The following is a 25,021-nucleotide window of genomic DNA, read 5'->3' on the forward strand; positions in this document are numbered from 1 at the left end:
TGCCAATTTTGCAATGGATAGAGAAAGTGATCAACTCATGATCACTGTTGCCAAGCTTCCCTTCAATTCTCAGGTTGCTCACTAGATCATCCCCTTTGGCCAGTACTGGATCCAGCAGTGGCTTGTGTCTTGTTGGCCCATAGACTTCTTGAGACAAGTAAAGCTTGTCAATGCAAGTGAGGAAGCTTTGCGACTGATCATATTTGGCTGAGTGCTATTCCCATGAGATGTCAGGGTAGTTGAAGTCACCCATCACAACCATGCATTGACAGTGTGCAGCTGCTGCCAATTCCCTAGTGAATTTGTGGTCAAGTACTTCCTCTCGGTTAGGAGGTCTGTAATAGACTTCTATCATGATATCCCCTTCACCACGTCCCCCCATAATCTAACCCAGATGGTCTCAAGTTGCCTTCTTTGGGTGCCAAGATCCACTTGTAGGGAAATGTACTGCTCCTTCATATAGAGAGCTACACCCCTGCCCTTTCTTTCAACATGATCCCTCCTGTACAAGACATAGCCATCTATACCTGTGGTTCAGTCACAGGGAAGTCCCACCAAGTCTGTTATCCCTATGAAATCATATTCATTTTTGTTTAGCAGAAGGGCCAGTTCCTCCTGCTTGTTCCTCAGGCTCTTGGCATTTGTGCATAGGCAAGTGAGGTGCGGCCTCCACCTCACTCTTAGGCACCAACACCACAGTCTTCTGTTTACTTCTTCAATTCATCTCTTCCTCCTGTGCCCATGACCCCTAACCAGAAGGATTGAGGAGAAAATTATCTGCACCCCCAGCCCTTTAAGCCCTGCCCCCAGAGTCCTGTAGTTACTCATAACCCGGCTGGGATTGCTCCAAGTCGTGTCATTTGTGCCCACATGGATGAGGAGCATGGGATAGTGGTCGGAGGGTCGGACAAATTGCGAGATCATCTCAGCTACATCCCAGATATGGGCCCCGGGAGGCAGCAGACCTCATGGACCAAGGGGTCAGGACAGCAAAGCGCTCCCTCTATCCCCCTCAAGAGGGAGTCTCCCACAACAATCACTCTGCGTTTCTTCTTTGTGGTGGTTACAGGTTGCCTTTCTTCCTTGAGTGCTGGAGCCAGTGGCTCTGCTGGCTCTACTAGTACTGCAAGGGGTTCATATCTGTTGTGAAGATCCAGGGGGCTGGTGACCCTGGTGCAGTGTGCCTTGGGGCCAGAAAATTCCTTCATCCAAGTGACCCCTGGCTGGACTTCATGGGAGCTTCTCTTGTCCACCCTTGTCCTGTCAGCCATCCTTGCTCTTCCCTCTTCATTTAGGTGTAGAGTCTGGCAGTAAGAGTGTCCCCTGCTGCGACCTACTCTTCTCCCATGTTCATCTTGTAAGAGCTGGTCAGTAGTACCACTTACATGGATCACAGTTTATCTATGTCACCGCTTATACACGTGATGCCTTTACCATGTACACATGACCAAAAAGTCACTTTGTGTGACTTAGTGATGTCACACTGTACATGTGCAAGCATTTGGGGGATTTTAAATGAGTTTGCATTGTTGCAAACTAAACTACATCCCAATGTAGTTTAATTTGCAACATTGCAAATTGCAGTGATACAGCTGTCAGCTCACACTCCCAGCTGTGGGAGAGGCGGGCTCTGCAGAAAAAAAGGATTGGGCCCCAGAGGAAATAAAAAGAAGCCTGCTGAAAGCAGAAGCAGTGAAGGGCCCAATCCTTTTTTCTTTTTTTTTGGTAGAGTCTGTCCACCTCTCCCACAGTTTGGGGGCGAGCTGCCAGCAGGCCAAGCAGGCCCTGTGTTGTGGGTGGGGGCCCAGTCCATCCCTCCATGGCAGCAGCACCCCCTGGGGCTGCCTGGGTGGGCTGGTAGCAGGCTGGGTGCTGCCCCAGCTCAGGGTTGGGAAAGAGTTGGATCAGGCTGGGGGCTGCCTCCTGGCTGGGGCAGTACCCACCCTGCTAGCAGCCTACCTAGGTGGCCGGGGGGGCACCACTGCCATGGTGGGAAGGACAGGGCCCCCTTCAGCTTAGGGGCTGCTCAGACCACTGTCAGCTCATCCCCCCCCCAACCATGGGCAGGCTCTCCCCCCAAAAAAGGATTGGGCCCCTTGCCAAAAAAATAAAAATAAAAAAGGATCAGGCCCCTCACCATAACAGTGGTGGAAAACAAAATCCCTACATTGAAACCATGGGTTTCAATTAGAAACCTGTTTTAATTTAGGGGGCATAGAATGTAACCCTAAGGATTAAACCCCATTATGTGTACAAATGCCCTGTGTACCCAGATTGATGCACATCATGTTCCAAATGTGGGAAAGGAGTAGGCAGAAGGGAAGCAGTGAGGATACAGAGAAGTGGGGTTGGGCTGTGGAGGGCTGCAAGAGACACAGCGTGCAGAGGGCAGGCATACTATAGAAGAGTGGGGAATGACTGGGGAGAACAGCTCTGTATAAGGGCAACATCTGGCAGTTGTGGGGAATGGATATGAATGGTCAGATGGGATGACAAGAGCATGAGGTGTGAGGCATGGGAACAGAAGGAAACAGCTGTGCCATTCAGAAGTGCATGGGTGGGAGGGAGAAGTAGGGCTGTGCAAAGAAGCAAAGGAGAAGGGTTGTGGAGGAGAGTTAGGGTGGGGGAGTGATGTTGATCAGGGGCCTGGGACAGATAGTTTCTGTGTGCCCAGACATTGCGGCTGACAGTGTTCCACGTCAGTGTTACCTGGTACACACATGGAGCTGAAGCATCCCTACCCAACCCTGCCACCTCTTGCTCTCCAGGCTGCTCCTCAGGCTCCTGAGAGCAGGGATGCCAAAAGGCAATGGAACAGATGTGATGGAGAGAGGAAACCTGGGCAGGGTAAAATGGTAGCTAAAGGCATGCGGTAGCCCTTAACAGAGGTAGATCAGGTTTGGAAGTTAGGTGAGTCCCTTTTATTTGGTTCTGTTAACATTTGTAAAGTGGCCTGGGCATGTGAGAGGCTCCCAGATCCTAAAACGTGAGTCCAGAAGCTAAATATGATCCTTAAAGAGTGGGACCGAACAACCTGAATTTTTCTTTAAGGGCAAAGCTCATAAATTCTTTGAAATAAAGGGAAACAAGAAGAAAACAAACAAAGAACTCAGGTTCTGCCCCATAGCAGCAGAGTCCCTTTTTCTGATGGCAGAGACATTCCAGCCATGTGAGTGACGTGAGGCCTCTGCCACAAAGAAATCACCAGAGAGCAGGCATGCCCTCAAGTTCTGCCAGCAGCTGCTTCCCCTCTCGTGGCCTGTCGTCCCCCCCAGCATGCTGTGAACCCTACTGGGATTGCTGCCCAGTACCAGGGGGCCAGGGATGAGCTCTGGCGGGTTCCCTGTGGTGGCAGTTGTCTTCTGGCAGAAGGCCATAACAAAGGCAAGTCTGAAGACAGTTCTCCAGGAAAGAGCACAAAGGTGTCCCACATGTCTTTTGTTCTAACTCTGCCTGATAAGGACCAGGATGTAGCTGTTTGTGGCTCCACAAAGGAGTTGTTTCCTATCTGTAATTGGCCCCTGGGGGATTCCCCCCTTGTAAAGTAAGGAGAATCTCTGGCAGGAGGCTGCTGTAGGAAACCAGGTTGCCAAAGATATGCTGGGGGTGGAACAGTCAGGTAGGTGTAAGGCAGCGCAGCACCAATTAGGACTGCTTCAACCCTAATGTTAGGGAAGATAGAAAGAAAGCTTCAAGTGTACTGATGTAAGATTTCACAGAGGTTTAACTGGACTTATTTGACACAGATTTAGTCCAGCCCCACCACTTTCTTTGCACAGGAAAGAACTACAGGAGGGATGTGGACAACATTGGAAGGGTCCAGAGGAGGGCCACCCGCATGATCCGGGGACTACAGGGCAGACCCTACAATGAAAGACTGCGGGACCTAAACCTGTTCAGCCTTCACAAGAGAAGGCTGAGGGGGGACCTGGTGACTGTCTATAAACTCAGTAGGGGGGACCAGAAGGGTTTGGGGGAGACACTGTTTCCCTAGTGCCCCCTGGCATGACAAGGAATAATGGACACAAGTTATTGGAGAGTAGGTTTAGATTAGACATCTGCAAGAACTACTTCACTGTCAGGGTGGCTAGGAGCTGGAACCAACTTCCAAGGGAAGTGGTGCTGGCTCCTGCCCTGGGGATCTTTAAAAAGAGGCTTGATGCCTACCTGGCTGGAGTCATTTGAGCCCAGTTTTTCTCCTGCCCTGGCAGAGGGTCGGACTTGAAGATCTACAAGGTCCCTTCCGACCCTACTTCTATGATTCTATGATTCTATGATACAGCTCTGCCTCCTGTGCAGGAAGTCATCACAAATGCCTCCTGTTGTAGACATGTCTGGCCATCTACAACACTGCCCTTCAACAACCTTGAGTTGAGCCACAGACACTCAGAGGGTTGACTAAAATTTATGAGGGTATTTTTTTTTACAGCAGTAAAATGTGAGTTCTTTGGCTTGTCTGTCTTTATGTTTTATAGTGTGCTCAGATGAGATTTCAGGCTCTTCTCTGCAATCTCAGGGACCAAATGTTTAATGTTTGGATAACCGAAGCTGGGAGTGTCATGAAACTTTTTTCTATTCCAGGAAATGGGGCTCAAAGAAAAACACCAGCTATCATAAGATATTCAATGACAACAAGAATACTGGCAATGCTGGGTCTGCCATGCTAAACCCCTTTAGAAGAAATGTCACCCATATACACCAAGGAAACTGGAGGTGGTGTGGGGGGCAGCATTTTCCATCCTGCACCTTATACTAGTGGGTGGATTCTGTGCTCTATTAAACAGAGGAAGCAACAGTGTCCAAAGGTCAGGTTTCTTACACAACAACTCTACAGAATTGCAGTTTTTATGAATCTTGCAGAAGGACAGGGACTCCCCTGTGATCAGCAGGGATCTTGGTTTTCTTTGTTTAAAAATCACAAATTCTCTGATTTAAAAAAGAAGCAAATTCTCTGATTAAAAACTCTAAATCTACAATTAAAATGAAATGCCACTATATATATATATAGGTATCAACTGAATGCAATGTTTTATTAATATATTTACAATTTTAAAGCAATTTGGAAGCCTCAGTCACTATAATAAAATAAATTTCTCACTCCCCACCCATAGACCCCCTGCGCTCCCCTCAGCCCTGCCAGAGGAGGCCCTCAGCTGTCAGGGCTACCGAGCCAGGGACCTAGGTCTGCAGCCCCCTGTCCCCTGCAGCAGCACCCGAGCCCTGGCTGCCACCCATGGGAGGTGGCTGCTGCTACAGTGGACTGGAGCAGAGCTTAGAGCCCAGTTCGCCCTCTCCCATGGGCAGTACGGCTGGAGTGTAAGCAGGACCTGGCGTTGTAGCCCCCTGCCTGCCCTGCAGCAACAAGGGCCACAACTCCACATCACCACCCCTTCTGCTTCCAGGTGGGCATGGCCGCATCACCATGGCAGTGTGAGGCTTGCAGTACCAGACCTGAGCTTCCTTGCCCAGCCCTGCTCTGCCCTGCTGTGCCGGGTCCCACCCACTGGGACACAGAGGCTCCAGGAGGAAGGGCAGCAGGGCGGGGCAGGGAGCCCGAGCCCGCAGGAGGCAGCCTGCCTGTGCATCATCCCCCCCCCCCCGTGAAGAAACCTTGGAACACATGTCCCAATGTCCCCACCTGGAGTGTATGAAGTGGCAGGGAGCCAGCCCCCTGGCCCGCTCCATGGACAAGCTGCCTATGGTCCTGTCCTGCTTCCCACTCAGGCCTTGCAGCCAGAGTGGCCCTGGGCCCCAAGCCCCACACTCCGCACCAGCTGGGCAGCAGCCCCAGCCCTGCCCAGCTCCCGCTCTCTCTCTTTATGTGGGCCTCAATCCCCTCCTCCCCTCCAACACTTACCTGCAGGAGCTGCTTTCCAGACTGCCTGGCCGTGTATGTATGTGTACACACGGTGCCCCTACCTGATTGCCCTCCTCCTGCTCCCCCCAACCCCTCACAGGCTGCAACTCTGCCAGCCTGCAGAGAGCTCTTTGCAAAAGTGGAAAATCTGCACGTTTCTCTGTTAAAATGAAAAATCTGTGTTTTTCTTGGGTAAAAAGGGAAATTCATGTTTTTCCCTGTTTTCCTGTGGGAAACGGAAAACCCAGATCCCTGTTTATCAGAAACCTTCATCCCTGTACTGCAGCATCTTAGCAGTCAAATGCTGTGTCTCTATTACAGTATTTCTAACCCCAAGTATTCACAACTCACAAAACAGACACCCAAAATGATGAGATTTAAAAAATGCATTGTTATTCACCTGTGTTCTGTATTTTTAACTTGTAGATGTCACCCACACTTTCAGTGCACGCATTTAGAGTGCAAGTGTTTGCTGGCAGGTTCAGCGGTAAGGCCAAAATTTCCTGGATGATGGAGTGAACTGTTCCTACTGCCTTCGAAACACGCACACATAAGAAAATAAGAACTGCCATTTACTGGGTCAGACCATAGGTCCATCTTCCCCAGTCTCCTATGACACACTGGCGAAGAGTGGATGCTGAAAAGGAGAGTGAGCTGGGAATGGCCAGAGTCTACTGCCCTCTCTGGCTTCGACCACAAAAATGCAGGTCCTCCTGCTGGCTGCTTGGGGGAGGAACAACCCTTCAGCCTCTCTTAACTGCCAAGTGTTATGAGCCAATCACTAGCTAACCTTTCCACTTGTCTACCATTTTGCAAGACTGTCCTGCCTTCCTAAACCAGGCCAAATCCTGTAATTCCTTTAGATAACCTCCCTACAAGAAATCCTTGTCTTCTCAGAGAAGGTACAGTGAGAAAAATAGTATGTGATCATATTATTAAGGACTGTATCATAATGCAAATTGGTAAAGGGGATGAAAAGAGATTTACAAACAGCATTAATGCCAGCCTCTTTTTAGCCCATGAATCCTCCATATTTTTTTGTATGTGTGTATATATAATATTTATCTATCAGGTCCCCTCCCAGCATGGCATCCTGGGGGCAGTGGGGGCCATTGGCTTACAGACTTTGTCACATGTAAGTCTGACTTTAGACTGGCTCAGTGGAAACTGAAGGATGGCAGGTGGCCCCCTAAATGAGACAAGCTTGGTGGGGCTCAGCTCCAGCTTCACATCATAGACTCACAGTAACTGGCAGGTTTGGTAGAGAAGTCAAGAACTCAGATCATGGAGACTGAACTAACCCTGTGACTGCTATAGGATGTTGCCTATGTTGGGCTTGAAGTAGCATCTTCTTCTTATTCCAAGATTAATTTATTCATAGCTATTTGACCTTATGCCAATGTTGTTCTTCAGCCAAAAAAACTGTTCACTGTCCTAATATTTGCCCCATATATGTCATTGTACAGACTAATCAGATCTCCTTTCAGTCTCTATTTGTTTAAGCTAAGAAAGTCGAACTCTTTCAATTTTCTTTCATCAGAAAAGTTTTCCATAGCCTTTTTCCATAGCCTTCAAGATCCTAGTGGCCTTTCCAGTTTAAGTTGTTTTTGAACATTGGTGACAGAGCTGCATACTGGGCATGTCTACACATGTATTTGATCTGGGATCAGTTTACTCATGGGTAAATGCTCCTGGGCAGGCAGGGAAGCTGGAGCAGATTTGCTGCTAATGGCAGCTAACTGCTCCTGCTTCTAGGGTCCTGCAATGGGCCCCTGTTGCCACCAGGGGGAGCTCTAGGCTCCCCATTGGTGCTAGCCCAGGGGCTGGCAGGGTTCTGCAGCAATTTCCAAACCCAGTGCCTTGATCACGCAATTGGGACACAGGGCTGGGACCTGCCTCTAGCCAGGACAGATCCCAGCCCTTGCCCCACACACAGGGCAGAGGTTGGGGAGCTTGTTTTCCACTTAGCTCTGTAATCACAGAGCTGGGCAGGGCACAGGCTCCCCAGCCCCTGCCAACAAGGAGCTCCCAGCAGCACCTCTGCCACTGTGGGGCCAGTGCTGGGAGATCCTTCTCTCCCAGTGCCAGTCCCTCGACCACGGAGCAGACACTAGGAGATAAGGTTCTCCCAGCCCTCACTCTCCCATTACAATCTCAGAGTGGGAGCTTGGAGCTCCCTGCTGCCAGGGCAGGGGGACATAATCCCCGCCTGGGCTCCAGTGGCAGAATCTGCCCTGGCAGCAAGCAGCTCCTGGGAACAGGGAGCAATTTCCCACCCCCTGATGGTCAGCTGACCAGGGGCAGATTTGCATTTGCAGGTTGGAAATTTACTCACGAATTATTAGCGAGGTTTACTGCACAGTAAGGATATGCATGTGTAGATGGAGTAAACTATGCTATTAAGCAGTAAAGTGTTTTGTGTAGACATACCCACTGTACTCTAAACGGGGTCTTGACAATACCTTGTTCAGTGGTACTGGTACCTTCTGATCCTTACTGCATATACCCTACCAAATACACCCTAGGATTGTGGTAGTCTTTTTGACCGCTGCATCACACTGATGGCTCATGGCTATCCTACAATTAACCAATACACCCATACCCCTCTTAGATGTTCCCAGTCTCTGTGCCCCCATGTTTGTAGCTGAAGTCCTTGTTATTGGTCCCTACTTCACACTATGTACTGTTAAATTTCATTTCTCATGCCTCATTGCATAAGTTTATGTGGGAAGATGTAGATAATTATCTGGTCCTCCTGCACACTGGGAATGCCCCACCCCAGCTTAGTGCCCACCCACTAATTTCATGAGGATTCCAATATTAAACAGAACATGTCCTAGGAGAGATCCCTGAGGAGCACAACTGGTAACTGTTCTCCTACTGGATAAGTCACCTTCTGAACTAAACCACTGAGGTCTCTCTAGGTGCCTGTGACATCTGCTCTTATTAGGCTGGAAGGTGTAGTGTCCCCAGCCTGACCAGCTGTTTTGCTCAAGTGAAGTGATTTGCTTAGGGCAGGGGTTTTCAATCTTTTTTAACAAGTATACCCCTTCTGTCTTAAAGTTTCAGCTCATGTACCCCTTTATATTTTTTTCTTGTTTTTAAGGGGTGGGGAAAGGGGCAGATTGAGGCCCTCATGGTGAAGGAGGGAGTGGGGCTGGGGCAGGGGCAGGTGATGCACAGCTGGGGTGCAGCATGGGATGGAGCTGCAAGCGCCTCATTCAGGGGACGTGGAGCTGCATACACCCCAAGAAGGCATGGGGGACATGTGCCCATGGATCTGCGCAAGGGGTGGGGCAGGCTGCTGCTGCAGGCTGGGGCTAGGGTTGTGCTGGGGTCTTCCTGGCAGGGGGCTGGTTGGTGGTGGCACTGGGAGGGGGCTATGGGAGGGGCTGCAGCCACTCCAGAATTTGCTGTAGCCTCCCCAACCCCCACTTCCAGCACTGCCATAGCCTGCCTCAAGCACAGTCCAGCCCAACACCCCCACCAGGAACAGCCTGGCGTTGCCCCAGCCTGCAGCAGCAGCCCGCCCTCTCCCCACATGCAGATCTGGGGACACACACCCCACATGCCCTCCTGGGGGTGTGTGTAGTGATGGGAACTGCCCCCCCGCGCAGCTCAGTCATGTGCCCCTCCCTGGCTGGGCAGTCCCTGCCTGAACCCCACTCCCTCCCCCACCCCTACTCCCACCATGGGGGACTTAATCTGCCAGCCTCGTGCCTTTTCCCTTACAACAGACTTACCAGCGGGACCCAGGTGCTCTCCACGCTGCTGGGCTACACTCCTCACCGCCTACATGCTCTGCTCATGCGGCTGTGCGCATGCCTGGGGCATTTATCTGTCACATTATCAGTCATATCAGTTCTGTGTACTCACTATGATCTTTTTAAGTACCCCTAGGGGTACGCATAACCCGGTTGACAACCACTGGCTTAGGCTATCAGTTGGCACATGCTCAGTGTGGGTCAGACTCAGGAGGTTTTGGAGGCTCTGAACTTTCGAACTATCATTACATCATGACCTACTTTCTGGTTCTGAGCATGCCCAGTTTATTGAGTGACAGTGGTTTTGGCACCAAAAAGGTGCAGATCACCCCCCTGAGATAATTATCGATCTGATTGGTGAATAAATGGAAAGCATTAAGTTTGTTCCAAATGATATTGAGTGACAGACACCTCTATCGGTTTGATTGAATTAGGAAGTGATTGATGGGACTTCTGAACTGATGATTGGTTTAGCTGCAATTGACAGAAGCAGTGTGATCTGGGTAAATAAAAGGTTTGCGTATGTGATGTTTGTGTGCGTGTATATGTGTTGGATTGTTGGTGAACTTGCTGGATGTTTATGTGTGGTATGTCAGTGGCTGTCTTTGGCTTTGCCTGCTTGGGTCTGTTTGCTTGGTGGTTGCTTAGGTATACATCTGAGCTTGGCACGAGCCTAGTGGACACGAGAAGACTGATTAGTGCATGTATTGGTGTTGGGTACCTCGCTCCCCTGCTGAGCTGTGCTTGCAGTACTGTTGCAAGAGAGAGAGTGGGTAGATGATTTTTAGGATCCTGAAACTGGGGGTGATAGACTGGGAGGGTGAGAGAAGTAGAACTAATTGAGTGAGTTATACTTGTGAGTTTATAATTTGGTGTCCCTATATAGGACATAAGATCTTTGTTTTTGGATTTATTTGTAATTGGCTATTTGTCTGATGTGGTGGGAAATTGTTGAACTTGTATGGGAAGTGGCATAGTTGTAAATTAATGTCATTGACGGTTTGTGTATAAAGTTGTATGTCAGTTCTTTATTAAACATCTGTTGCGCACTTGCGTTTTGTCTTAACAATATAACTCACTTGTTCATACTTACCTGGTATGTAGAGTCTTGCTTATGTTTACTTACTTTTTCCTAAAGCTTGCTGGGTAGCCAGCCTCAGGCACATACTTTAAGGTACAGGCATACCTCGGAGATATTGCGGGTTCAGTTCCAGACCACCACAGTAAAGCGAATATCGCAATAAAGCGAGTCACATGAATTTTTTGGCTTCCCAGTGCATATAAAAGTTATGTTTACACTATACTGTAGTCTATTAAGTGTGCAATAGCATTATTTCTTAAAAAAACAATGTATATACCTTAATTAAAAAATATTTTATTGCTAAAAAATGCTAACCATCATCTGAGCTTTCAGCGAGTCGTAATCTTTTTGCTGGTGGAGGGTCTTGCCTCGATGTTGATGGCTGCTGACTGATCAGGGTGGTGGTTGCTGAAGGTTGGGGTGGCTATGGCAATTTCTTAAAATAAGACAACAATGAAGTTTGCCACATCGATTGACTCTTCCTTTCACGAAACATTTCTCTGTAGCATGCGATGCTGTTTGATAGCATTTTACCCACAGTAGAACTTCTTTCAAAATTGGAGTTTGAAATATTGCAAAAATTACCAAAATGTGTCACAGAGACACGAAGTGAGCAAATGCTGTTGGAAAGATGGCGCCAATGGAAAAATGGTGCCGATAGACTTGCTCGACGCAGGGTTCCACAAACCTTCAATTTGTAAAAAACGCAATATCTGCGAAGCACAATAAAGTGAAGCGCAATAAAACAAGGTATGCCTGTACTCTGGGCCCTGAGGTCAGCAAGCTCAAGCTATTAGCAAATTAAGGAGTAACCTCTTTCATTGCATTGATCCCTGATGATTTCATCCTGACAAATTAATAACATTGATCTGTGACATTTGCATAATTAGGGATCATGCCCTCAACACTCTGACGCATTGTAATTATGGTATGTTGAAGCTAATTGCCATGCTCCAGCAGCCTTGGCATCCCATGTATTCAGCATCCCCACACTTTAAAATGGTGGTAGGAGTGCTTCAACTAAAGCTTGTGGAACAAACTTTAGTTAAAGTACCCCTGCCGCCATTTTGAAGCACAAGACACGGAATACACAAGACACTCCAGATGCTTTAATTAGAGCAGCTCCCAAGACCCGCTCTAATTAAAGTGCCCTCCCACTCCTGCAGCATGTGTAAAAATGCCCTCTATGACCCAAATCCTTATCCACTTCAAAACTGTAGCATTGATTCCCTTCCTGTCTAGTTCAGCAACTAATTTTCCATGAAGCATGGTTATCAGAAACTTTGTTTACATCTAGAAAAATTAAGTCCACCTTTTTATCCTTACTTAACAAGTCCATTATCTTAACATAGATAAATATTAAATTAGTCTGATATTATTGTCCTCTCACAAACCCACGTTGCATTTTGTTCCATTTTTGAATCACTTCCATATTTTTTTACTATTCTTTCCTTCAGTATCTGGTTTAAGACCTTACATCAGAGGCGGGCAATTATTTTGGGCAGAAGGCCGCTTACTGAGTTTTGGCAAACCATTGAGGGCTGCATGACAGGCAGCCAGGGGCAGATAAATATTCATTTTCTCAATTTTTTAGGGGCCCCACAGGCCAGATAAAATGGCCTGGCGGGCCGCATCCGGCCCCCGAGCTGCATTTTGTCCACCCCTGCCTTACATGTTATTGAAGTCAAGCAAAAGGGCTTGTAGTTGCCTGGGTCACTTTTTCTTACTTAAAAAAAAACACACACTATGGTAGAATTTGATTTCCTTTTATGCAAATAAACAACAGCTTTTTAGTCACATGAGTGCCAAAAGTGCCACTTATGCACAGGAAGCAATTCTGTGAGTCCTGCACATTGGATAAGTCAGTGGGTGCACATACACTGAGTATGTGCTGTAGAGAAGTGACTCTCAACCCTTTTTTGCACAAGGGCCTATTTGTAAACATTGATGGTCAGTCCTGACCTAGTGTCCTTCACTCACAACCTGCTGCTCCCCACACCCAGGCCCCAGACCCCAGTGTTTGGGGATGGAGGCATGGGGGTGGGTGCGTGGGGCACGAGGGGCCTCAAGCAGCCCCTTGCAGGCTGGAACTCTGCCAGTCTGCAAGGGAAAAGTCATGGTTTCCCATGCTTTTCTCCTTTAAAGAAAAATCCATTTTTAAAGTTTGTTGATCCATTTTTAAAGTTTGTTTGTGACCCTTTCATATATTCTTGAGACTACTTTGGGGTTGTGACCCACGGGTTGAGAAACACTGCTGTAGAATATGCACTGGCCATGTGCATACACAGCTATGTAACCACACCTATTGTGAATTCACACCTGCATTTCGATGTAGGCAGCCAGAAACTCATGATTAGCAAGTCTTGACTCTAGAGGAGGCTGGAGAAGGTCCTCATATGTTTTCATCCTCAGTAGCTGAGTGGTTAGGGCATTTGCTTGGAAATCCAGGTTCTAGGCCCCTCTCACCCAGAAGGAAAGTCTCTGACTTGCCAGTATTGCATTCCAACCACCACACTACAGTTCAGGCATTATCTGTGGCCCCCTGGGCAGCCAAGACAGGGAAGTAGGTGAGACCAGGAGAAAGAGCACATACCAGAGAGTGTGTGGCTCAGTGAGATTGTTGTTCCCTTGAGTGGAAGCCTGTGTTGTATCTTTAAGCTTTGCTCCCAATGAGGCCGCCTTTCTATTTTATCCAGTGACTAGTAAATGCCAGGAGCAGTGGCTCATGTTCAGAAAGATTGCTGGATAATGCCTGACCTGTAGCTATGGCTTCCCAAGTGAAGAAGGCGGCCCTCATCCTTTCCCCTCATTCCTGTCATTTTTGGGGGGACTTCCACTTGTACTCACATATGTGAATTTTTCTGCCCAGTGCATGGCCTTGCTACCACGTGGTTAATCTGTATGTACAGGCTTACTTGTTCCAAGCACAAAAGAAGGGGCCAAAAAGGCCATATACATATAGACAGCTAGAAAACTGCCACTGGCAGAGGGAAATAGGAATGGGGAATAAAACTGCACAAAGGGAAATTCTGCCCTACCTTTGCTTTTCTCCGGTCAAAGGATGCTATTATTGATTTGATAGATTGTGATGACCTGGACTACACAAGTTGCTATTTCATGTACCAATTCCTTCAGTGGTCTAGGATGAAGATTATCCAAACCCCTGAATTTTGTAATATCAGGCTTTCACCTTGCATTCGATCAGGGGAGGTACACTGCCAACCTCTTCCTGGTGAGGGGGCTGGGCCAGGGCTGGGCTGGGCCGGGCTGGGAGCACGGTATGTCTATGGACTGCGTGGAAATGGGGCAGGCTTAGCTGTGCAGGGTGGGCAGGTGGCGGTGGCAGCTCTGGGAGGGGTGGCTACTAGAGGGCTAAGATTAATTTTAGGGTGGCTATTCTTTCCACCCCTCCCCCGCAAGTCCCCTCCTAGTGTCAACCCTGCATATGACCATTTTTTTCTATTCATGTACTCAGTTGTTGTGTTTTACCCCATCATTGTCTTCCATCATCTCCCCATCCTGACTGAAGTTCTTTAACCATGCATAGCCTGCCTTTGGGCGCTTACAGACGTTACATTTTTTTGTGTGATGAGGCTCCTGAAAGTGCTCTAAAACGGTAACATAACAAACATTCACAGCAGCAGAGCACTTTTAAAATGACCGATCGTGTGAAAAATTAACCTTCCTTAAATCAGTTATTGGGTGAAGGCACCCTAGGGCAGAGCACTTTAGAGAACCTGTGTACAGGTGAGTGTTAATTTGGAGCGATTCTGCCCACATACCATGCGCCTTTGCAGGGCTGGGCAGCTGCTGGCCCATGAGCACCAGCTCAACCCTGCCCCTAGGGCTGTCACAGAGAGGAGAGAGAGGGAGAGGGGTCAGGGAGAAGGGGAAAGGCAAGACACTGGTGTTGGGAGCTGGGGTAGGAGGGGGAATCCAGGCCCTGTGCCATGCAGGCCCAGCCCAACCACCCCTGCTGAGGTCTTGAGGGGGAGCTGGCCTGGGCTTGAGCCCATGAGACAGAGGGGCTTGGTATTCCTCTGCCCCAGGCCTCAGCGCAGCAGCCAGGATTCCACTGTGGGAGGGTAGGGGTCCCCAGGCCAGCTTTCCCAGGCGGGGCATGGGGAAAACTAGGGTTTCCCTGTCACTACCAGCCTGGAAGTCAGGCAGGCCACCCCGTCCCTCTGCAGGGCAATTTCACTGAAGGCCTGTTTGCTCTGCCCGGAGGGTGTCTGCCACCCCCTTTCCTTCCCCCCCTCTCCCCAAATGGAGAAATCCCTAGGGAAAGAGAATGCTCTTAGAAGGGGGAACCACCAGGCACAGCCCATAGGCATCCAGCCAAATAGCACTATGGGGAGTGGGGGTGCCCTGGCCAGCTTCCTCAGGCAGGGCATGGGAAAGGCTGGGGCTTCCCTGCTGCTACTGGCCCGGGGCTGGAAATCTTCCTGTTGTTTTCAGTGGGTTTTGGATCAGCCTTTTGTTTTTTTAAAACTGTGTGTTCATATTTGATACCCATGCATGGGTTGCTACCCATTTTATTAGCATGCAGAGCAGCCCACATCTGGGTCTGGTTGAATATCAAGATCTGGTGCAATTTTCAACAGACTTTCTTGTTGTTGAATCTTTGAGTAGGCAACCATTGATCCTCTGGATCATCGTGTACATGTAAGAGGTCTAGTCAGATGCCTGATGAATCCATTTGTGGCTAGCTCATTCCCGACACTCTCCCCCAGGGAATCTGCAGAGCATGCTGTGGGGTGTGCAATAGTGCCCTCTGTCTCCTGGCCTCAAGCATGGAGGCTTGAGTTCCCACCATCAAACACTGAAGTTCTGTTAAGTTCACTTGCGCTATAACTTTAAGTGCTTTGTGTAAAACACTTAAAGTTACAGTGTGATCAGAAGTGTCTTCTGATCACTTGTGTAAGCGCCCCTTGATTTCCACCCAATCTTCAACACATAATGGTCATACTTCTTCCCTTCTTTATATGACCAAAGAAGCTTTGACTGTTTGTTTGACTATTCTTTATACGGTTGAATTCAGCTAAACTTTGAACTTTCTGACTTGTTTCTGAATTTCTTGAACACAGAAAGATATCCCTCATTCCTGCCTTGTTTGTAGATTGTCTGCTATTCTTAATGGCCTGTTTAGGTGCTAGTTCATCTATGCAGGTCTATTCTCTGCTGTTTTTCCTCTTGCTTGGGATGCAAGCTCCTGATAGGTTATGTAGTTTTGCCTTAAAATAATTCACTTCCCCTTCTACATTCAAGCCTGTTAGCCTCCAAACTCATAGTCTGTTTTGCTTGTGTAATTCGTGTATCCTATGTTGTTTTGTCTCCTTACAGATTGCCTGTGGAAAGAGTGATTTCTGGGCAAGTGATATGCCAGGCTGGCCCTTTCTATAGAACAGGGTGGCCACCTGGGGCTGGCAGAGATTCCTTCATGGTAGCTACAGGGTTTGATATACAAGCAGTGGAGCCGAGGCTTGCTGGGTTAAGGAGTTATCCTAGGGCAACTGCGAGCTGTTCCTTGGGGCAAGCGGCAGCACAGTGAGGAGAAAATTAGGGCTTGGGGATTCCTCACAGATGAATTTATAACATCTTTCTTGACTGAAGTATGATAGTGGACACAGTCCCAGTGACTGTAATGGGAGATAGGCCCCATTTTGAAAAGGAGCAGAACTTTTCTATTTTGAAGATGTGAAATCAGGAGACTGTGCAAAGCATAAACATATCCCAGATAACATGAGACCCATGACAACAGTCACAGGAGTTGGCAGAGATCTGTGATGGTACCACTCCTTCTCTGGCTCACCAAGGACTCACCAAGCTTCATCACTGAGAGGACAGCAAGGATCCTGCACATAAGCACGGTGGGTGGCTCCATCTTCCCTCGAGTGTTTTCTTCCTCTGTGAGCCAAGGACTAGAAATACTGCCAGCACCAAGGGGTCCTACAGGGGAAAGGCAAATAACAGAATATTAACAAAGATTTGTTCTTAGGGCCTTGTGTGCTTCATGGCAGGCTGAGCTAATATTCTCAATAAATGCCTGTGGAGCCTTCTGTAGTTTCATGCAGCAAGGTAGAAATTCAGTAGCAGAGTCATGAGGGGGAAAATTCAAACCATTTGTATACCTTATGGTATTCTATATTAACTGACACCCCAAGCATCACCACATACTGGTCCTAAGGATGTCTTCTTAAAGTTCAGTTGCAATCAAGAAAGCACAAGAATGCTAGAACAGGGGTGAAAAAGTAAGGTCACTACAGAAAGAGGCTAGAATAGAGATTGAAGGTCACCTTGGTATGTCCCAAACTAAATGAATACTTTGCTTCAGGTTCCAGAAAGCAAAATGATGCTTAACATGAGGCAAGGTCAGGATGGTGGATGGGAAAGAGTGTATAAAATTACCCTCTCAGATCTGGTAGGAGAGAAAGCACTCACAGCTTTCATGTTAGTAGAACCAAACACTCTCTCTCCCAGAATACTGGAAGAACAAGCATATGAAAGGGCAAGTCCAGTAGCGAGGATCTGAATACATTTGTCAAAGGGGTGTGGTACTGTTTGCCTGGAGTATACTAAATTCTGTACCTGTGAATATGAAAGGAGAAAAGTGAACTGGGCATCAACATGCTGGTTAGTCTGACCTCCATAGCATGCAAAGTACAGTATTAGAATAAATTTGTCAGAAAGAATAATTAATAATGGAGGCAAATAGAAAATAAGATAAGATACAAGAAAGATAAGTTGCACTAATGTAACCTGATATCTTTTCGTGATAAGTTAAGGATTCTGTAGGCAAGGGAAACGCAATGAATGTAATCCATCAGGACTCTGGTGAGGCATTTGATCCCATGCCACACAGGAAGTTATTAAGCAGAAGAGGATGAGCGTTACTGAAGGAATTGTAGTGTGGGTAAGAAACTGACTTATTTTTTGAAAGGATCAGAAAATTATTCCAGAAAAAACTAGATTAACTCAGGAGACCACATGAACAATATGGAAGTACAGTCTTGGTTAAACCTGACTTTCGTCATCAATACAGTTCTGACTGATGATGAAAATACTGAAATTCTAACAATACATACCTGCTGAATTTATATCACATCAGTCTACGAACCACCAAATGGACTTCAATTTTACATATTCAGTCACAGGTATGATAAAACACAAGTAATCAGCTATAATTTTAACAGCCATAAGGTCAACTAGGGATATAACACAACCAATGAAAGTGGGGAATGGGTTGACGTATGGGCAGAGGCCCATCAGTTGAGCCTCATCCATGACTAGGGTTACCATAGGTCTTGTTTTGGCCATGACAGTCCTGGATTTCTTAGGTCAGTTGGTAAAAATTGAAACAAAAGTCCTGGAATTGCAGGGGCATGGGGTACAGTCCAGCAGGGAGGTGGAGGGGCATGACATGCCAGACAGGCAGGCACCATGGGGCACCATGCCCCTCCATCTCCCCACCAGACTATTCTCTGTACCCCTGCCTGCCTGCCTCTGCCTACAGCAGGGATGCTGACTTGGGGGAGGAGAGTGTCCTGGATTTCCTTAAAAATAATATGGTCACCCTATCCACAACCCAAAGTTTCCCAATTCTTTTTAAGGGGCTCTGAAAAAGGGGCTACAACCCTGACCTGGCATTTGCTAGTAACACCATAACTGGATCCTGTAACAAAATCGTTATGGAACCTATTCCCCACACACAGCATAAACAAGTCATCTTACAAACAAAACCAGCCATAACACTAGTCTTAGTTCCCCTTCAATGCCACTTCAACTTAAAGAAAGCAAAGTGGGATGATTTCACAAAACACCTCTATGCCACCAGAGTAAACCAGAAAATTATGAGCAATTTGTAAAAATGCTACAGAAAAATGTGGTAAAGCCCAGATTTTCTCATTTTAGGGAGAGAAACCTGGATATTCTTGTTTTAAGGCAAAAAACCCAGACTTCTTCCTTTAAAGGAGAAAAATGCAGGAACTGGTTGGTGGGTTTCCCCTTGCAGGCTAGCAGAGTTCCAGCCTGAAAGGGGCTTGGGTGAGTGGGAGAAGGGCGGCTAGGCAGGGGGTGCCATATGCATGTGCGCACATACTGTACATACACACGGCTGCCAGGCAGCCTGGAGAGCAGCTCCCTACAGGTAAGTCATGGTGGGGGCAGGGAATTGAGGCCCCCACAGTGTGGGAGAGAGGGAGTTGTGCAGGGCTGGAGCTGGGGCTGCTGCCCAGCCATGGCAATGTGTGCAGCTTGGGGTCTATGGCCATGTGTGGCCTCAGAACCCGAGTGGGGAGCAGAATGGAGCTGCAGGTGGTTCATCTGGGGGGCAGGGAGGGCTGGCTCTCCCCTGCTGCATGTATTCCTATGTGGGGGCATGTGCCCCCCAGATTTGTGCATGGGGTGGGGGCAGGTGTGGGCTGCCTGCTGAGGCCTCGGGGCTCCCTGCCATGCTCTGCTCTGCTGAGACAGCTACTGCCTCTCATGGGCAGCAGCTGAGGCTCAGGTGCTGCTGTGGGGGCAGGGGGTTGCGGACCTGGGTCCCTGGTGCCATAGCCCTGGCAGCTGGGGGCCTCCTCTGGCAGGGCTGGGGGGGGTGGGAGGTTGTAGGTGGGGAGTGAGGGACACCAGCAGGGCCCAGGGAGCTGTGGGTAGGGAGTGAAGGGCACTAGCAGGGTTGGGGGACTGTGGGTGGGGAGTGAGGGGCAATGCTATGGGCAGGGCACTGGCATATCAGGGCTGCTCAGCTCCACAAATGTTCACAAACTCCTCCAAGACCGTTTCAGGCTGGATGTAAGGAAGAGCTTCTTTACTGTCCGAGCCCCAAAGACTTGGAATAGATTGCCTCCAGAGGTGGTGCAAGCACCTGCCCTGGACTCCTTTAAGAGACATTTGGATGTTTATCTTGCTGGGATCCTTTGACCCCAGCTGACTTCCTGTCCCTGGGGCAGAGGACTGGACTCGATGAACTTCCAAGGTCCCTTTGAGCCCTAATGTCTATGAAATCTATGACAAAGCAGCTGGGGGAGCAGCTGCAGCTGTACCCACATCCTGGTGAGCAAAGGGGCAGAGGAAGCTCTGATTTTCCATGATAAAAAACCCAAAATGGAACACCAAAATTTTAGGTATTTAGAATTAATTTTATTATAGCAATTGAGGCGCTGATAGGCTTCCAATTTGCTTTAAAAGTGTAAATATATAAATAAAACATTGTGTGTAACTGATACATACACACACACACGTAAATATTTATAAAGTTACACTTTTAAAGCAAATATATATATGTGTGTGTGTGTATGTATATACAGAGTGGCGTTTCATTTTAATCGTGGGAAAATGTGGATTTTGGGGATTTTAATCAGAATTTGAAGGGGGTTTTTTACCAGAGAAAACCAGATCTCTGGTCATCTCTGTTCATGATTGCCAAAATTCTATTAATGTAGCTGTCTGTCTCATTCAGTGTCTGCATTGTAGAAAGGAAACTTCTCCATGATCCCAGGCTACTGGGGGCTACAGTGTAGCCATGTAATGGGTGCCTGTTATTTTTGAACTGCGGGGTGTATTCTGTTTTATTTGTTACGGCTCTCCTGATGTCTGGTGGTGTGATTTTGGCAAATAGATGGAGACTATTACCATACATTGATTTAAGGCATTCATAATGCACTTGCCACTTTTGTTCAGCACAGGGTCTAGCTCAGAGTTCAGCAATTATTTTGGCTAGAGGGCCACTTAATGACTTCTGGTTAGCTATCAGGGGCTGCAAGTGTAGCCCCGCCCCTTGACAGGTGCCCCACCCCCATCTTGGGATCAGAAGTTCCAGCCCCTAAGCCCTGACCTTTGCCACCGGAAGTCCCTCCCCTGGCCCATGGGAGTACTCTGTTTGGGAGGGGGTGTTGCCATTTTGGAACCAGAAAAAAAATCATATACTAAAAATCAAACATCTATTATAACATTTTAATTTTATTTCTAAAATATTTTGTCTTGATTTACATGTGTTTGCTTAGAGGTGACTGCACAACAGCTCAGAATAAAGCCTTACTCTTGTATATTATGTGTGAGTGGTTGTGGGGGGGTGATTTGTGGGTGTGTGTGTATAGGGTTTGTGAGGGTGTGGGGGAGCGTCAGTGTGTGTGTGGGTGGATGTCAGATTTGTGCAGAGAGGTTGTGAAGGGGCATGGGGGGATGTGGTTGGTTGTGGGGTTTGTGGGAGGGGTATAGGTGTGGGAGTGTGTGTGGGTGTGGGATTTGTGGAGGGATGGGAGTGGGGTTTGTGGGTTCTGGTGGGGCCCCCCTCACCATATGCCTCCCCCCTAGGATGCACAGCCTGAACCAGTGGCGGCAACAGCAGCAGGCGATGGGACTTTGGGGCACTCATGGCCTGCAACAGACAGAGCTCCCCAGCAGTGTGCAGCTATGACTCTGTCCCAGGAACTGCACATAGTGGCATGGAGCCTGCCTGGTCCAATGGCATGTGACTCCCTGTGGTTCCTGGTCCATGCACCATTGGGCTGGGTGGGCTCCGTGCTGCATTGTGCAGCTCCTGGCTCTCCTTCCAGGAGCTGCATACCATCAGGCTGGCTGGGCTGGCTCCTTGCCAGTGCATGGGACTCTTGGCACTGCAGCTGGCAGCCCACACCACTGAGCTGGTCCAGGCTGGCTCTGTGCCTCCACGTGCAGCTCTTTGCTGGAGTGTTGGAAGCCCCACATGGAGGCACAGAGCCAGCTCAGCCCAACAGTGTGCAGCTTCTGCCTGTAGTGCCAGCCCGATCTGTCCCAAAGGCATGCACCAGTAAGCCAGGCTGGGCCAGCTCTGTGCCTCCATGTGCAGCTCCTGGGACTCAGCCAGAGCTGAATGCCACTGAAGTGCTCTGCCTGCCATGTGTCACAAGTGCCTTGAGGGCCTGCTGCCTGCTATTGCTGCCACTGACAGAGGCTGTGCGCCATGTGGATTCGGCCCATGGATTGTATTTTGCCTGCCCCTGGTCTAGCTTCTCTGTATGTGCCCATCTTTCCCAAACTGGACGTGTGTATTCATCTGCCAGATAACAAAGTGCAGTGCAACCACATGAGTTTGTAATGTTGTTGGATTAGCCACCCCCCACATTTGCAGTTGATGAGCTTCTTTAATATGTTGTCCTGGGAATTAACTTTGCATTTTGTCGTTCCTCCATGTGTTTTATATGAAAGCATGTGGTCTAATGTCACTCCTAAGTAAATAGGATTCAGGCAGTGGGCGAAAGCTATTCCATTCCAGGTTCCATTGAGTCACTTTCTAGTATCTCGGTTTTGAAGGAGGAAAAAACTAAGTTGTGTTTTATTTGGATTGACATCTAGTGGATTTCTGATGTAATAGTTTGACAACCTATTGAGTGCTAATGCCAGTGGAACCTTGACCTGGGTGAAGTTCTTAGCTTAGGCAATGGTACATAAATTATCTGCATAAATAAAATTTCTCATACCTGGGACAACTGGTTAAACATTCGTGTAGATGTTAAACAGGCTAAGTGCAAGTAAGCTTCCTTTGAGATATGCCATGCTGCTTCATGCACAATTCAACAAAGAATCATCAGCTTTCTAGTGTGGATAGTATTATTCATAGTAGTTGGTAATCTTTTGTCATATCATATATTTTTGCAAGGAGCCTCTGCAGAGTCTCCCAATGCCTGAAGAAGGGTGTTTATGCCCGAAAGCTTGCAAAGAACTTTTCTCCAACTATTTAGTTGGTCTAATAAAAGATATCACATCTTCCCAAAAGCTTTGCCTTTACTGAAGTTGTTAATCCAGCCATTGTAAAATGTATCCCAAGTGATAAACCTCCTGGTTTTCTTACATCTTGAATCAAACCTTGTTGTTTATTTAGCGCCCTACCACAGGAGTTTTCAATCTTTTTTAACAAGTGTACCCCTTCTGCCTCAGTGTTTCAGCTCATGTACCCCTTTATATTTTTCTCTTGTTTGTAAGTGGGGTGTGGGGTTCAGATTGAGGCCCCCTGTGGTAAGAGAGGGAGTGAGGCAGGGACAGGTGCTGCACAGCTGGAATGGAACGTGGGGTGGAGCTGCAAGAGTAGTTTATCTGGGGGGGCATGGGGTGGGGGTGCAGTTCCTGCCGCTACACACACCCTGGTGGAGGCCCAAGGGTCATGTGTCCCCCAGATCTGTGTGTGGGGCAGGGGCAGCTGCTGCTGCAGGCTGGACTTTGCACCCCGTTGCCACTGCCCCAGGAGCTGCACAATGTCATGTGCCTGCTGCTGCTGGGCGGGCAGGGGACAGACACACACATGCAGACACACACACAGATGCAGAAACACACACGGACATGCCCCCCCTAGAGGTAGGTGTGCATGGGGGTTGGGGCAGGGTGGAGCCAGATCAAGAATAGCTGGGGAGCGTGCCTTTGTGCCCGTTCCCAGGAGCAGGACCAGGGAGGGCAAGAGCAGCGGCGCACCTGTGCAGGCTGCGCACATGCTGCCTGCATGGACAGATTGGGGGGGAGGGGAGCTTGAATGTGGCAGCCACCACCACCACCATCACTGTCCCATGCCGCTGCCATGCCCTGCATCACTTTCTCATGGCTGTTACATGTGCGGCTCCGCTGGCTGGTGCAGCCTGGCTCTCATGGGGGAGGGGGCCTCCAATTTTGTGTTTGCCCAGGGCCCCAGTACACCTTAATGTGCTTCTGGTGACAGCTACTGTACTGTAGAGCAGGAATCAAAGCAGAATGCTTCTGACTCATTCAGGAAATGAGCTAAGCTTCCCCACTTAATGCATGCATCCTAATTTTTTTCAGGGGAGGGGGGTAATTTTGTGGAGGGGAAATGCATGTTGTATATGAGAATATGGTATAATGTTTTGTGGTTTTGCAGCCACTCTAACCTTTTTTATCATTTCTTGTTCACTGCCACCATCCTGGTGGTTAGTAGTATAACCTCAAAACTAAACTTTTCCTATTTAGACACTGAATTTCTACTTAGAGAGATTCTATGGTACCTCTTGTGTCTGGTAGTTTTTATGATTTTACCCCAAGAAAATGTGTCATTCCAAACTGTGTGCGCATTCCTAGCCCCAGCTTTTAGTATAAGGTCTGCCATCTTTTTAATGTTAGGTGCTAACACACTAGTACTCATTTAGTTTAAGTGGCACCCGCCTCTCCTGTACAGGCTTCTCCTTCTTCAAAAGGATCCCCAGTTCCTAACAAAACTAACCCCTCCTCTCAACACCATCCCCTCATCCACATGTTGAAACTCTGTAGCTCTGCTGGTCTCCCTAGGCCAGCTTGCAGCACTAAAAGGATTTCAGAGAATTCTGGTCCTGGACCTCAATCTCCTGGCTGGTAGTCTAAATTTAGCCTAAAAGCAAATAACAGCAGGACCTAGTGGCCGAAGGCCCGAACTACAGAAATAGCGCAGTGCCACCTGGTGGCAAAAGGGGGTAATTACAAGTCTTTGAGTCACTTGGTGTTTACATGCCACAAATTCATACGCAAACTAAACTATGTCTGAACAGTTTTAGTTTAACGCACCAAAAAAACTTTTAAAGTGATGGGAAATCCTGCTTGCGCAAATACAAACACAGTTGCGGCAGTGTAAATGGGAAATCTCGTGTCGTGTACAAACGTCCCAGCACCTCTCCCCTACACTTTGCTGTTGTTGGTACTAGTGCGGACTACAGCCACTGGCTCCTCTCCAGCACCCCAACAAAGTGGTCTACATGCTCCACCCTATACACTGCATTTACACCCTGCAGGCACCCTGTCCTCATGAACATCACACACAAAACCCTCTACATTCCTAACAATCAAATCCCTCCCTACTAACACCTTCTCCCTTTTATACACTGGGGTCTCTTGCCCCTTGAAGGGATGGCCTTAGTGCTAGAAGATAGCACTAGTGCAGCTGGAAAGTGGGTCCCACCTACAGAAACTTTTCCCTCTTCTCCAGCTTGCTGGCCTCCTCTCTCGAGACCTTCATCCTCTTTGGCATCATGGGAACTGCCTGCCTGCCTAAGCCCTGTTGCTGAGAGTAGGGCAGGGCAGTAGAGTTAGAAAGGTGCAGCTGGCAGCTAATTAGGTAATGGCCTGCTGAGGTGACCAGAGGAGGAGTTGTGCACCAGAGGAAGACAGCCTGACCCTGGCAGGGCTGGAGGCTGGAGCTGCCTGCTAGGAGCTGAGGGAAGCTAGGATGGGAATTGGAGTGTGGCTCAGGCTGTGAAAGCAGAAGAAGCTCATCCAGCATAACACTGATGAGTAGGACCAGAGAATAAGGGAACTGTGAGTAGGCTCAGGAAGGCCAGAGCTGACAGAAGTTAGTGGGACTGAGCAGGA

General features: G+C 48.4%; 1 protein-coding gene across 2 annotated transcripts in view; it reads right to left on the reverse strand.

Moving 5' to 3' along the window:
• CD4 (CD4 molecule) overlaps positions 1-25,021 on the reverse strand; it is a 69,130-nt gene that overhangs the window by 21,673 nt on the left and 22,436 nt on the right. For both annotated transcript variants that reach the window (XM_019548910.1, XM_019548908.1), the window contains exon 2: positions 16,526-16,651. In XM_019548910.1, coding sequence (XP_019404455.1) covers positions 16,526-16,586 — 61 coding nt within the window. In that variant the 5' untranslated portion in view covers positions 16,587-16,651. The remainder of the gene's footprint in view (positions 1-16,525; positions 16,652-25,021) is intronic.

Source organism: Crocodylus porosus, unplaced genomic scaffold (assembly GCF_001723895.1).
Source record: "Crocodylus porosus isolate Cpor-Errol unplaced genomic scaffold, CroPor_comp1, whole genome shotgun sequence".
In the NCBI taxonomy this organism is placed as follows: Eukaryota; Metazoa; Chordata; order Crocodylia; family Crocodylidae; genus Crocodylus; species Crocodylus porosus.